This window comes from Nymphaea colorata, chromosome 3, assembly GCF_008831285.2.
Source record: "Nymphaea colorata isolate Beijing-Zhang1983 chromosome 3, ASM883128v2, whole genome shotgun sequence".
In the NCBI taxonomy this organism is placed as follows: Eukaryota; Viridiplantae; Streptophyta; class Magnoliopsida; order Nymphaeales; family Nymphaeaceae; genus Nymphaea; species Nymphaea colorata.
This window is the reverse complement of record NC_045140.1, coordinates 26593173-26608748: the sequence shown is the minus strand read 5'-3', so window position 1 is coordinate 26608748 and position 15576 is coordinate 26593173. Positions and strand designations below refer to the sequence as shown.

At 39.7% G+C, this 15576-nt stretch overlaps 1 protein-coding gene across 4 annotated transcripts; it reads right to left on the bottom strand.

The window, feature by feature from the left end:
• Positions 1-184: 184 nt before the first annotated feature.
• LOC116250231 (phosphatidylinositol/phosphatidylcholine transfer protein SFH8-like) lies at positions 185-8530 on the bottom strand. Of its 4 annotated transcripts, XM_031623770.2 has the most exons (16): positions 8344-8530; positions 7680-7792; positions 6410-6689; positions 5756-5855; positions 4988-5254; positions 3552-3629; positions 3370-3471; positions 3231-3280; positions 3044-3143; positions 2839-2934; positions 2646-2759; positions 2309-2447; positions 1493-1523; positions 1168-1408; positions 641-715; positions 185-512 (listed from the first exon to the last, which is right to left on the bottom strand). In XM_031623770.2, exons 2-16 carry the CDS (start codon positions 7684-7686, stop codon positions 495-497), a joined length of 1698 nt encoding a protein of 565 aa, XP_031479630.1. In that variant the 5' UTR covers positions 7687-7792; positions 8344-8530; the 3' UTR covers positions 185-494. The 4 variants fall into 4 exon arrangements, with proteins under 4 accessions (XP_031479630.1, XP_031479628.1, XP_031479627.1 ...); XM_031623768.2 differs by having other exon boundaries at positions 1168-1523; positions 8328-8530; XM_031623767.2 differs by having other exon boundaries at positions 1168-1523.
• Between the last annotated feature and the right edge of the window lie 7046 nt (positions 8531-15576).

Genomic DNA, 15576 nt, shown 5'->3' with positions numbered 1-15576 from the left:
CTGCGAGCATTTCTGCCCAAAGGGGAAGCGGTGTCGTTTTTGTTCCAGTAGCAAATATATATATATATATAACAGTACCTCACTTCAAAATCTTGTTATATTCGCCGAGTGCCGCAGGGCACATAGAATTTAGTGCCCCTCGGAATCCACTGACTAGTACGTGTTCAAATAAAAGTCAACCATCTCGTGAACAAAGAAATTGCATTGATCAATACATTATCACAATAAAATTGGCAAAAAGGGAATATCGTCGCTTTCTTTCCCCATCGCCAGAAAGAGAGCATGACTTGCGTAAAATTTCCATTAGTGACGACTGACGGACAAAATGTACAGGAAATTGCTTTCCGTATGGTTGCTTATGTGATGATGATTGACACCTGGCCCACATTAGCTCCAAAAAAGCTCATGGGACACGAAAATAATGGACATGCCTATACAAGTATATTCTTCGGGAATTTTTCCGGAGTATCGTTATAGTTTTCATGCATGTCCTCTCAACAAAGGGCCCTTTTCTGCACAAGAGTGAAGAATAATTGAAGGATGAGAAAATCCTGCGCCCTCTCTGCATAGTCTACATGAATATGCGTGGGGGGTGCAATATATGCTATAAGAGATCTTAAGAAATGCGCCACACGGTTACCTGTGCCTTGACATCGCGCAGTGTCTCGAGGGATTCAGCAATCTCTAATTGTTTGAGCAATGTAGACTGTATTGCCTGCGAGTTTCAGAAAGAGGAAGATCAGATTCAGGAATTCCTAGTATATCTACAGAGGTCAGAGTGAAATACGGATATTCACAATCATAATCTCTATTGGATATTATCATCTGAACCACCCGTGTCAATTTACATGATTTTTGAGGTTCTTAGACGCAAATGAAACAATGGTATGTCAGGTTATCGAGATGTTGATGCAGCTTATGTATAGGCAGGAATATGTCCTTTTCTAAGTTTTCGGCTTCACAATCCTTTTCCTAATTTTGCTAAAGAAAAGGAACAAACTTTAAAGACGACCCAGATATTAACTCTCGCGAATAGAAAGCGTGTTAGTATGTCACACGATACTTGAATATCTGAAGACTTTGATCCATCAGGATATGCAAACCTAGAATATAGTGAATATTATGTGACCAGCAGGCTAATGAATAAAATGTAGTCAACGCACTTACTTTCTTTGTCTTCTCCAAATCAAGTTCCACAGATCTGATCCGATCAAGTGAATCAAGGAGCAGATTCTCCTTATCTTCAGGAAGAACAGCTGGTTTTGCGCTTAGTTCACCAACCATGGTCTCGAGTCTCTGAAGACGTTCTAAACATGGGCGAGCACATTCTTCCAAGACAGAGAGATGAGCAACCTGGTCATGTTTCATCGCGTTTGGGAGACGGATAGCTTCTTGGTGTTTCTGGCCGCTAAAGAGGAAACGGAATAGTGCAAACACTTCGATAAGGAGTCTGACGAAAAATCTCACCATACACGAGAAATAATTGTCTGACCTCATTTCGGTAGTGCCGACAACTTTAGCACCTGAAGACCAACCAATAACTACAAGCCATCACATTTCACCGATATTTAACACCCACAAGTATCAAAAGTAAGAAGTAGCACAAAAAAAATTGATTAAATAGAAACTTTAATCTAGTAACTACAGTGACATCTTCACAAACGAGGGAACAGCATACGTACATGAATACTTCTAGAACATATTTCCAAGATATATATATATCTTGAAAATATTTTACAAAGAGATACAGTTTTGTCAGGGGAACAATCTGAGTTTGGGAAGCTGAAAGTTAATCGAGGAAACAATAAAAAATAACCTGCACACATATGTCCAAAGACTCCAAACTAGGCCTGGGCATCGGACTGGGCCGCCGCCGGCCGGGGCCTGGGCCGGGAAAAACCTGGCCTGGGTCGGGCCCGGCCTGTTTAGCAGATTAAAAAATTAATTTTTTAATTTTTTTTGTTTTAATAATATATATTTATTATTTATAAATATATTTTATATTTAAAAATTATTTTTAATTAAAATATTATTTTTAAATTTTAAATGGGCTGGGCCCGGCCGAAACCCAGGCTATCGGGCCGGATCGGCCCGATGCCGACCCTTACTCCAAACATCCAAACTAGATGTCTGCCCTAAACAGAAAAATCGAACAAAGAGAAAACTATACAGGTGTTGGATGAATGAAAAATTCTGAACAAGCAAGCCCATCTCTCTCATAAAGAGCACTAAATTATAATCAAAGGCAGTTCATCTACTGGTACTTTGTTCCTGGAAAGGTATTCAAGAATGTTCCTAGTTATTATACCATCAGTAGCGGAGGAATCTCTGCTCTTCCAAATTGATGCCCTTCTTTCAAGGGTTACCCTTTGACCGTAATCTACTACCTTATCAACAACACCAAAATGATCATCACAACTATGATAAGAGGTATCAGTAGTTCGCACCTGCAAAAAACAGGGGTGAAAAAGAAAAAGATTAATGTGAATGGCAGATTAGAATACGCTCCGCCAATGAGTATCTCTTTTGAGACGAGTAAGAGAGAGGAGCTAAAACCTCCTGGTTGAAATGGCAGTGAGAATGTTCTGAAAGAGGTTTTACTCACACAAATCTAGCAAACCAAGCAAGTTAAAAAAGGAACTAACTTCTTCATGAACTGGGTCCAGCGGAATGAACAAAGAACCCCTCAAACCAACTGGAGAACCAAGATCATCAAAATCAGACCCAGACTCAACTGTAGAAGTGTCACTACTTCTTCCCTGCATCATATTGAAATACACAATACATAAAACAGAGCATGAGAATTAGGGAGCAAACATTCAGAGTTTGAAATTGTACTTTTAGATATGACGGCCTAGCATTTGATTTTGTTCCCAGCCATGCATCTGAATCTCTATTGACTTGTCTGATTTTGACTTCTCCGTTGTGTACAAGCTAAACAAGCAAAAGAAGTTAACTGTGAGATTTCAGCATCAGAGCTCCAAAAACCCTTATATCTAAATGAAGTAATATTCATAAATAAAGCATAATCCGCAAACAACACCTTCATAATTTCAGGATCATGCCAAGGCCCTGTGCCAGATCTAAGACAACCCCCTTCTGCACTGCATGTGCAAGATCCACCCAGGAAGTCCGGCAGCTGGCTGAAGATAGTAAAAATAAAATAATGAGAAAAACGTTGCTGATCCATCAGATCCCAAGACTCAAAGATAACAGAGACCCAAAGATACCGCGAGTCAATATTTTCGAGTAGCTTGAACTGGTATTTTTGGCCTAACACCTGCACCAAAAGTGTAAATTAGTATATTGGCAGCTCAAATGCTTCTTCAGAAGCTCAAACTCATTTTAGAAGCCATATAGCATCCATACGTTTATCTTTGCAGTAGTCATTGGATCGAGAAAACCTTTAACAGTGTTCCAGAGCAGCTTGAAACCAGGTCCGGCGTTGATTATAAACATTTGATGTAAAGTCTGCAAAAATAACATAAGCGTACTTCTGAAGCTTTATAAGGCCGTCAATCACTTTGTATTCCGTATGAAAGGATAAATACCTCGGGATAATAATCACTATCAATTTGTTGAATGCGCATCAACAGCTCTCTTGCACTTTTGCAAAAATTCTTCCAACCCTGTTCAGCTATTATCATCAATGCAGAAAAGCCTACGTTTTTATCATAATTTCTATAGATTTTTCCAGCAAAATCCCATAAGTGATACTTGTAAGCAATAAGTTCAAGTATTCTCAGTTGGAACATTTGCCAAAGGGTTTTCTAGGCTGTGAGTATGGTTTCACGAAACGAACCTAACGGAACCAGTGAATATCAGTTGAATATTTGCCTTCGGTGGCCAAAAGCGTAGCAGAGAGTAGGAAGGAATAACTTATTGGAATCTATTACGTAACTAGCTATCCTTATCATGTCAAATGTAATCTTTTTTCCAAGTTATAGTGCAAAAGGCAACCCATAAAGAATGTGCAGAATAAGAGAGAAAAGCCAAGAGGAAAAACAGGAGCAACTTCCTAAAGCCACGCTTTTGCTGTGACGTTCCCGAACTTGGAATTTCTCAGATATGATTTTGGATGCAGCTCATAGTTTCAGAAATAAGAAAATGTTGGACAGAGAATGGTAGGCTGGGTTGACAGAAACAAGGTTATAGTTGTACACATGCATGCTACTCCTTTACAGCCATGATCTTTGGATAACAAATACTATAAGTTGCGGCAGTGTCACAATTTAATGCGAAATGAATAAGAGTCTTCCTAGGGAAGAAAATGACTTACTTTTCCTCGGGACGAAATTTGTCTGGATTGAGTTTTAATAACATGAAGCGGCTGCTTGCACAGTAACACTAAAAGTATTGGTGAGGCTAAAAGAGAAAGCATTGTGGACAGACACAGCTTGGTAGCTCTTTTGACTAGAGAAGAAAGAGGTGCTTTCAAAATAAAACTTTGTCCGTTTGAAAGACTTGTGGGCCTTGTGACCTGGCCATGACAAGGAACTCGGCTATGCTCTGACAAAACCTATCCTGTCTAAGCTTTGTCCTTATGCAGGCATAAGACTTCTAACCAACATGGTTCTGCTTTCTGTGACTGCGGATGCAATTTGTTAATAGGTGATGACATCTCATCATGACCATGTTCCCGTGTGTCCCTATCTCTTTTATCAAACAAGATTACTGTGGCCTGCTTCCAGCAAAAAATGAAGGAAAGAACGAATGCATGTGGATGCAGGCATTGGACTTCCAAGTTCCAACCAGCACGGTTCTGCTTTCTGTGACTGCGGATGCAATTTGTAAATAGGTGATGACATCTCATCATGACCATGTTCCCGTGTGTCCCTATCTCTTTTATCAGACAAGATTACTGTGGCCTGCTTCCAGCAAAAAAATGAAGGAAAGAACGAATGCATGTGGACTGACAAATTTCTTGTAGATCTATTCAACCAACATAAATCCACAGAGAAATCAACATTGGAACTTAGAAACATACCACACCATGGACATCCAATATTGTAGTTGCTGAGCCAATATGTCTTTTAGCTGCGATAGAGCATGCTGGAAACTTCTCATTCAAAGCTTTTTCAAATTCTTGCACGTGGTACTTTACGTAGCGATCCAGGGTAGTAGTGTGCATAAGCTTATTTGGTTCTACCTTACCCAGCCTTTCTATGTAGACTGGCCTGCCCTCTTTATCAACTCCATGATACCCCTGTGGGTAGCACTTGAGGACTTCATCTAGCTCTTCAAAATTAAATTCCTACATAAGTTCAATCGAATATCCAAATGTAAGAGAAAAAAACCCAAAATGATATATAATTTTATGCCAAAACTTTCAGAAGAAAAGGAATAAAAGGATTATAATTATACTCTTATTACCATCTGCAATAACGCTTCTTCCTGAGCCTAAGAAAATAATTCTGATGAATTAAAGTTCTTTTAACTTTCATAATGTTTTGCACTTAGCATGGAGAGAAGAAAATACAAACTTCACAGGGCGTCAATATGCTGCATCCTTGTATTCAGATTCATAATCCATGTTATATAAGGCGCTTTACTTCTTATACAGAATGTACTGCAATTTCAACCGATTTACACCTTGAAGTTTTCGTTGCAAGTATTTTATACCCAGTAATACTGAGGTCTGGTTTCTATGCATGGCAAGTTTGACAAACAAGCGTGACAAATAAAAGTACAATTCAGAGTTGTTGAGATCATAGAAGGGACTTCATTTTAAAAAAAAAAAATCATGATTCCTCACCTCAATGATAGTGTCAGTTCCAAAATCTTTTCTCCACTGCAGCATACCTGCCCACAGTTGCATTGCTTTATCCGTGTCAAATTTCCTAGCTTTTAGAAATCTGTGCATATTTTCGGACACAGCAAAAGGACAATGTCATGCCATCTTTCGAAATAAACAGAAGAACATAGAATATGTAAATATCAGGAATCACGAAACAGAACAGGCAAGCACGATCTAAAGGGGACAACACCTCGAGTATGAACAGTGAGATATTACTGACTAGTTTTAAATTTAAATTAGGTCTTAACCCCTCCACTACCCAATATTCCTAGAGAGTACATACAAATACGTGAAACAAGTAAAACCCGATATCTTTTTCCAACTGTCGGAATCAGATACCCATATTGCTTTCTTAAGGTCAGCTACGTCGTTAAAGTTCTGTAGCAAGGTAGTGGCCAACGGGAGGTTACCTCACTCGCTTAGGTGCTCGGCTTTAAACTTTCGACGAAAAAAGAAGCCGGGTTTACCAAACGGAATTCTTCTCTTGGCACAATTCGACACCGGTTTAACTAAGCTCATTTCACCAATCATTAAAAAAAATAGAGCATCTGGAAAGGGGTATGACAATGTGTAGAGTGTCTAAAATTTCCCGTTCAAACAGAATCAACGCACCTGAGAAGCGTGTGATAGTCGTCGTGCCTAGCAGGCAGCAGATCCGCATCAATAAGGGCCTGACGGAATGAACTAACAGCCTCCTCCTCCTCTGCATCTCGAACATCCTCGATTGAGACCGACGACACACCACAACCTACTTTCCTTTTTCCCCTTTTCTTTAGAGAGTGCGTAAGCTTGTTAGAGGCGTTTATGGCCTTCTTCTTAAGAGCTCCTATTTTCGTTATCCTCCTCTCATCTTCGGAAATATCAACATCCGATCGCCGTTCCCCATCTAGACCTACAAACGAAGATTCTCAAATGAAAACAGATTCGGGTGCGTCTGGGAAACGGTCTGTTCATCAAACGCCGAAAAATAACAGAAAGGATTTCTATGGCATTTGTGACCATAGTAAACGTCATTCAACTAAGATTTATATAAAAAGTCGTCACAAATAATCACAGAAGCAAGAAATGTTTCTCTCAGACCCGCTCACCACATCATGACTCTACGCTCTACGACAAATGTTCCCGTTTATTCTCCCAGAGGAGATAGAACAGTAAAATTATGATTTCTCGAAGTAGAGCCAAATGATATTTTTGTCAAGGAAAACAAGAGAAAATACAATAGGACGATCTTTGCCATCTCTCAAAGTTTGCCCGGCTCCAAGTCCGGCAGGATACCCTGCTCCTTTATTCCGTTTCATCGCATCTTATAACGCTTATAGACGCGGTGAACAGAGTGGCATCTATAAATTTGCCCCTGCTCGATTCGAACAAAAGCATGACAAACGCAAAGCAAAGTCAGAACGTACTCAAATGGCTTGAGGTTGACTTATTCTTAACGCCGTTTTTTCTTAATGTCATATTTCATACCGCGGCTTCATGCAGTCAAGTATGCATTGAAACCTCAAATCCATGCCCTTGAAAGCACTCGCAAAAACCATCACAAACAACAAAAGTAATTAAAATCTAGAGTTTTTTGTGTTTCCTTTATTTATTAAGAAACGGTGACCATAATCACGACTCCAGATATTAAAACGACCAAAGAAAATAAGAAATGCATCTTATCTTGCATCCGTTTACTTTAGTTTCCATAACTGATTTTTATGAAAATAAATAAATGGCCAAAAGATTCAGCTTCCAGCATCCATACGGCACAGAGACGTGGCGATTAACAAAAGAAAAAGGAAAGGGAAAACAAAGACTCTCGGAGGACTTCAGAAAGCCAAGTGAAAGAAAATGATTGATACAAAAATAAGTGAGAGAACAAACAGAAAACATGACTTACTCGACATATTTCCTTCCAATTCTACAGGAGCTCCTCAATTCTCTGCCTGGAAAAGTCGACGGGGAGCAGGCGTCGAGCTGTCAAAAGCGCCCTATCATAACCTCTCCATTTGTCTGCAAATACCAAAACCATAGGAAAGCATATGAATATAACAGCATTTACATACAATACAATCGGATCGATTCTGACCAGCGAAGCAAACGTCAGAATCCTAAGAACCACTAGCAATCAACATCGCCAACGGGCACAATATCTAACCAAATCCGCCGGTTTTCACTAAGATCTGACGAAACTGCTGTAAATCTCAACAGTTCACCCCCGGGACGGGCCCGTCGTTTCGTGAACGAGGATCTTACACAGACGGGAACTCCTCGAATAATCAAGAAACTATTGAACTTCACAAAATCTGGCCGAAACTCATCGAACACAAACCGGGCTTCTCAACCATTACATAAACCATTTCCCAGAGCTAAGTGCGAAGTACAGCAAACAGAGGACAAAAAACTGATCCGATGACTCGGTATGCTCACAAGCAATTCAGGAAACCCTTCGAAACTTCGGTTTCGCATCCAACGCCATGAAATCCACCGATAAACCCATCCAAAACCGTCTAACATTACGAAAACAAGGATTAAAACTCCATATTACCGGTAAGCAAGTTCACCTGGCACTAAATCTCCATCGGATAGCTCGTCGAACGTACGCGATGGCACTTTCAGAACCTTCTCCTTCTCTTCCTCCTCTCTCTCTCTCTCAGTGAAATGCAATTCGGATGTTCGAGCGTTCGCTTTCAGACATCTCCCTTCTCCCTCTCTTGCTGCTTCAATGGCGCGTCCTTTTACACGCGCGCTCCCGGCTCTCCCTATTTCCGTAACACTATTTTCCTAATTTATTAAATCCTATTCGCCGAATTATTTATTTAATCCTTTTTTCTTTTTCTTAATCCTTTCACTGTCAGAGCAGTCGGGACGGTTACGATAGACTCGCCGATCTTTTCCCGATTTTCTGCTGCACGCCTACTCCTGCCGGTTTTACTTTTTCCTTTTTACCGCCAGCGGTAGCTGCCCCTGCCCCGCGGTAGTTGGCGGTGGGAGGGATCGCTTCGGTCGGGCTTTACGCTTTCATGGGGCCGTTCGTGAGGTCGGGTAACGACACCATACTGATTGATTGGTAGAATTCACAGGAACCGAGAGGGATGGCATCGCCCACCTCTTGCCGGCCATCAATGCCCTGCACCTTGCTTCCCCCTTGAGGTTTTGAGTGTGTCACTCAAAACAAACAATCCAAAACTTGTTAAATAACTTGGTTTTGATAAAAGCAGGTTTTTACAAAATTGGATTAGATGAAGGTGTCGTCCAATAGTCTCATCTGTACCATTCAAAACAAGTTGACTATGAGTTGACAAAAAAGTATTTCCATTTTATTTAAATCCAGCAAAAGTCGGTGAACAAGAAGAAAGTGGGCTAAGTTGGCTTGAATGTTTGGTTAGAGCGCCTGCCTTAATGAAAGACACTTGTGGTTGAGCGACACAAGGTGAATATTGCATGCCACTCTCCATCCATTTTTAGCTTATGCTCGACTTCGTGTATACAAGAATGATTAAGATCCAAGTGGGACGAATGGAGATCAACTTCTTGTTCTATGCCTTGAGGCTTGGCCGAGTTGATTGGGCTAAACAGCTGGTAGGAGGTCAGTTGCTGGTTTGAACTTCAGTAGCATTATTATAGAAATCTTGGGTCAATAGAGTTTTACACTACGAGTGATTGACTAAGTTTGTCCTTGAGGATGATTTCCCCAAGTAAAGCAAAAAAAAAACTAATGTTGTATGTACAAAAGTGATTGGATCGTCAGTTCCCCTGTTAGTGTAATGGTGATGATATGAAATTAAAGGGTGATTTGTCTTAATCGTATTGCATAACTAATGCATGAATCCATGCTCTTGTAAATCAATTATGTGAATAAAATAGGAAATGTTGTTGTTTTGTGGGATAATCATAATAAGTTGTATGTCATCAACCCTCATCATCAAATGAAAAATAAGAGTGGTTGGTTGGCTCATATGCTAGTATTAAAGGAGCTTTGTCCTTAAAAGCATGCTATGGTGTAGATGATATAGAATTTAACATTCTCAAGTGGGGGAAAATTGTGCGCTCCACCAGCCCAATTCCCCTTGCCGTCCATTCCAACTTGCCCCATCTCAACCGGCCTGTTTAAGCTATGCTATTCAAGACATTGTATTAGCATCTTATCAATCCAATCGTAGCTGACTATATTCTTTTAAATTGGCAACCTATATTTTTATTTTTATTTTTTTTTAGAAAAAAAAAAGCAATGCTGGAAACATTGGGAAAATACAGTATTTGGAGCTTTGATAATGCCACCAACTAAAATGTGATAATATCGTGATATTTACGTATCTATATTGTCCTCATATTCCAATGCTGCCCACATGTTTCTCCCGCCGGGGAAAAACCAAGTCCTCGAGCTTCGGAACTTGTTCCGTTCAACTCTTACCGCCGAGCAAGCAAGGAAATGATTAGCGGATCACTCTCCAAGCAAGGAGGGGGACAATTTATTTTGTCGTCATGGAGTGGGGCCGAGACGATCTCCCGGAAAAAAGTTTCACGCCGAATGCGCAGAGGTGGCCGGGTGGACCACGCCGGCGACCGCGCCGGTGGTGTGAAGGGGGAACAGGAGGCTGGGATGTTGCCCCCCGATTGACACCATCTCCGAGGCTGGTTGGGTCCCAAGTGATACGGTGGGGCTTGCATCTCTGCCCAAAAGCTGCGTGCTCCTGAATTCATTTGCCGTTTGCATATTAGTCTCTAAAGAATTCACTGTAAAAACCATACTCCAATCGCCAAATGCCATGCAAAATGACTTAGATTATGCTTCAATGGTTGGTCTTACGTCAAGCGCATTGTAAACTTCTGCCTTCTGCCACGCTTCAAAAATCTAGTGTGTTTTCCTTTCCAAGAAATATGATAGATCTGTCACGCTAGCTCACCGTGGAGCCAAACTCTTTTCCTGTGTGATTTTTTTAACATTTTTAAAGTTTTAAAGTGAAAGTAAAGTTTAGATAGGGTGGAAGGCGGATCATCAGTGGACATTATTTTTATGGATTGTAAATGATAATTAACTACCCACTTAAATCTCAAAGCGCCATCAAGAAGAATTAATAAAATTATTTGATAAAATAGTAATTTTTTGCTTTAAAATAATTTTTAATGCTGCCAATTCGGGTGCTGACAATACCGAGGAAAGCCTTGGATTTCATGAAATCAGTCATGGACCAAACAGGGGTTTGACGGTCTCATGGGAAAAGGATACTGGTCCAGGGCGGGAAAGGACAAGAGAGTCCTCCCGGGGAGGAGCTCAGCTCACCGTTGTGGCCTGCCTGATGAAATCTCTTGGCATCTTTGTAAAGGACGTCGGAGACACAGACAAGCACCGGGAAGTCGACAGCTCCATTGGGGGCGACCTTCCCAAGAATGGGAACATTCCACGAGAGGACATTCCCGTCATTCTTTTTAAGAGGTCAGCCCCGACCACTCCCTCCGCCGCTTCTCCAACTAATCGCCGACCCCTAAACTACCAAAGTGGCGTCAAACGTCTTTGTAGTTTGTTGTTTCTCTAGGCGGGGCGTAAATTACAGAAAGCTGCACGACTTTTCGATATTTGCAAACAGCTCCCGAATATGGGAATTTACCTATATTGTTACTCAAATACCGTCTCATATATGACCTTTAAATAAAAGAATTTTATTCTTGTAATTTTCTTAATCCAATCGGCTGGCTTCAAATCGGGACATGAAATATTCAAATCTTTGCACGTAAGTGGATTTAGATATTTGTTAAAACCAATTTTCCGGGTTTGTAATTGGAAAACTTATGCGGACATGAATCCAATTTTAAAAAAATATGAGATCAAATACAAAATTTGCTATTGAAACCCTGATGCCCTAATAACTGGTCAAAAACGCCAACGTTATGGTATTGAAAAGACATGCCATTTGTTTACATTTCATGTAGGAAAAATGTTTTGATAAGAAGAATATTATGTTAAAAAAGTTATTTATTAAGAGCAGAGACCCGGGCCGTCCCATGGAGGCAGTGGACGATCCGATCCGAACCGCTCAGCCCGCCTGACGCCCGTGATCGTCCCCTCGTACGGCACGATCTTTTTACGGCTTTGGCTACTGAGGTGTTGCGCCACGCTCACTTTTTCCCTCCCTTTATCCATGTGGGAGCTAAATGACGGGAAAGCCATAGGCTTAACTGCTGCCGGACGATTATGGGCATCTGACTTTCTTCCTTGCCTCCTGTAAATCATGTCTAGTGCCAACATAAGTGGTCGTCGGGTCGTGGATGGAGATAACCCTGGCCGGGCCCAAGCTCAGACGATAGATAAACAAATCATTTTGTAAATTAATTTATTGAGACCAACATGGCTTGCCGCAGGACAGCGGATATCAGCCAAGACCGCGTATGGTTTAGGTCTTCGATTCGAAACTGAATTTTATATTTGAAATGCTGCTTCTAAGTTGAAGAATATTTAATGTTCAGTGTTCCCCATATGCATTCCACTGAAAATAGATTATGAGAGGCGTGCAACTCTTGCCTCCACCAAGAGCGAGTTAGAAAAATGCACAGTTAAAAGAATGGTCCAATACTTTTACATTTTAGAGACGACAACATAAACTTGTGGCCGTTGCACATCTTAAAAACAAAAATAAAAATGGCATGTAAATGGCAAACGCCACTCCTCTTTATCTATTTTAGGGCTCAAGACTCATTTACGACCTGCATGAACTTAAGTGTTGTACATACCATTATTGACAGAGAAGTAGCACTCACAAGAGTCGAACTAAAGACACATTGTCTCTACGGTCCTCAAGCCAACTCATAATGCGAGATTCTTAAAAAAGATAAATTAAAAAATACAATGTTGGAATTTACATAAATAATTTAGAAGCAGGACATTACTCCTTAACACAGAGCATGTTTATTCCGAGCTGGCATGCTTTATATTATTTAATGGAGCTTTAGATCCGGTTCATATGTGGTGGAATTATAGACCACCATAGTTTGGCTACGTTTTTTTTGTTTTTAACTTTTGTATGTTTCTCAATATTAGAAATGTCTTCAACGGTTATACAAAAAGCTATATAAATCAAATACGAAAACTTGAGACGCAGCTGTGATTTGCATAATATGATTGTATGTCAATCAGTATCAGTTAAAATTTGCATCTTATTGGATTTTATTGAAACAATACATGCAGTCAAAATTATAAAAAAATTATTTATCTTGCCAATCTATTAATTATGCACATTAGTTTAATAGATTTTAAACAAAAATTGAAGGCCCACGCAACGGAGAGAAGGCTAGAATTTAGAAAAGGGTAAAAGAACAAAAGGGATCGAGGAGACCAGGTGGTCGGAGTTTTTTTGGGGCCTACAGAGCCCTGCAAAAGGGTCCATGCGGCTCAGAGCTGGGGGAGCGTGGGCTCGCATTAATGGGCGGAAGTCGGGGGCAGCTTTTCTCATAAATAGGAGCTCAGCGACCCTATGATTGTGTCGTGGAGTGGCAAGTGTGGTGCCCATCATTCTGAAATGATGCATGCCCTCGCCACGTTAAACATTCCGCTTCACGGAGACCTCGACCCTTCGCCGGCCATGACTTTTAACGGCCGAGATCATGGTGGGCCTGCTCCGTTGTGGTGGACCGTTGCTGCTTGGCCGTTTCAGTCAACGTGGACATCTCGTGCTGCACTCTGCCTGCAAAAGCTTTTCTGCCAGGTAATTAATAGTAAAAATAAAATTATATAAATATATATATATATATTATTATATAACTACTCCGCTCTTATCTATCAGATTAAATGAAAATCATGTGGCCTGTCAATTATAAGTAGATCATTTGATAGAAATGAGTTAGGATATGTTTATAGAACACTTCTTCATTGGCCAAAGAAGAGTTCGGAAGAGCACCACACGGGTAGAGCCTATGGCTTAATTTGAGAACCTGACTTTTGAAAAAATTTAAAAAAAAATGTTGGTATCTGTAGGAATTTTCAAAAACCATGGGACCGCCGTTGCAACTATTTGCAGGAAAGGAAAGGGTGGTCTCCATTTATAGCAACGCACGCTCTTCTTCGGTTCGCAATGTTGCATGACTCCATTAAATGTATGCAGGGTGATGGAATGGCGCGACTGTGAGCGAACTTAGTTCCTCAAGAGAGGAGTTCCATTCCTTAGAAGGTATTAGAAAATGGGACCCTTAATTGCTTTACCAGCCAATGCTGTAAATGTCCAATTCAAGATCTTACTGGAGTTTACCTGTATCAAGCAGCTTTGGTCAGAAAAACTACTATGTCTTAAGATTATTTGATTAATATATTGGTCGATATGATCACTTCATTAGTTCATAGCCTAAGAAGGCGATATTAGCTCCCGTATTTCAGCTACCATAGACCGATACACACTGATTTTAATGACATTAGTGTCACCCTAAAGTGTAGTCATGGGCTTGTGGGACTTACACCCTCAAAACTTTATAAATTTGGAGTTCAGAGGACAGCTAATCTGCCCAATGCCAATGCCCGCCCCATTTAATTTAAATATGTCCTAGTAAACCTAACTTATTAAAAAATTTATATACAATTTTGTGGATCTATAATGACATTCAAAATCAAATGAATTTACTTAACCGCCCATGTGATTTAGGGTTGCTTTTAACTTAACCTTAAGTTGGGATATTATCAGGACCTGGCCAGACCCGGATCATTAAGCAAATGGGCTGGGCTTACTACAAGTTCAATTAGGTCCGATGTCCAGTCTTACCTAAAAAGATAAATTTGTTGCCCCGCTGCACCTGCACCCACAATTGAGCTTGCCTGGCACCCAGCTTCCTTCCAAGTGGTAGTTTTCTTAATGTTTTTTTTTTTTTACATATGTCATCGTCGTTTGGTACTCATTATAAAGTGGCGCAACATGTGCACTTTCAATCCTCACCATCCCTATCAATATATTGCAAAATGAGAGAGAAATAAATGCAATGTTGCTGCATTTAACATGGGCACATGTTTCTTTTACATCTTACATATATGTTATTTAATATATAAGATTTTTTCAATTTCTCTAAGTTTGGATGGAGAAATCCTTCTCTCTCTTGTAGCACAACGCCCGCTGCATTGCATCATATGCATCGACATTGTGCATTGCATCATATGCATCGACATTGTGTTTAATCACACCCACTATGGCCATGATTGGATGGAGATTTGAGTGGCCGGCACCTCTTTTATATATATGAGAGTGAGTGAATGATGATTCTAGTTATTTATACTCATCTAACCATTTAACCATGGTATTTAATTTGAAATAGATAGATAGTTAAAAAAAAACACTAATACTAAACGAAAATGTATATTATTTCCCTTGTTTTTCTTTTAAAAATCTATTATGTTGAATGAATGGCTCCTATTAAATGGTTAGATAACTATGAAAAGTCAAAGTCACCATTCAAATTTTTTATATATATATATATATTTGGTAAAAGATAAAAACTAGACATCTTGAATTTGTGCTAAAAAATATTTTAAATCAAACGTGCTCCTAATGTATTGATAAACATTGATTTAAATAAATCATATTTTAGTTCCAGTTATTCTTGTACAAAGATTGATTTTTCCTACTAACAAAATTTTGATGTTGTAAGAAACTTACTCTTTTCTCTTATTAAAAGAACATACGTATAAGATTAGATTGCAGAAAAGTACTTTAATAATTATTTTTAATAGATTTGGTTTTATCACCCAAATGGTCTTGTTTATATATATATATATATATATATATATATATATATATATATATATATATATATATATATATATA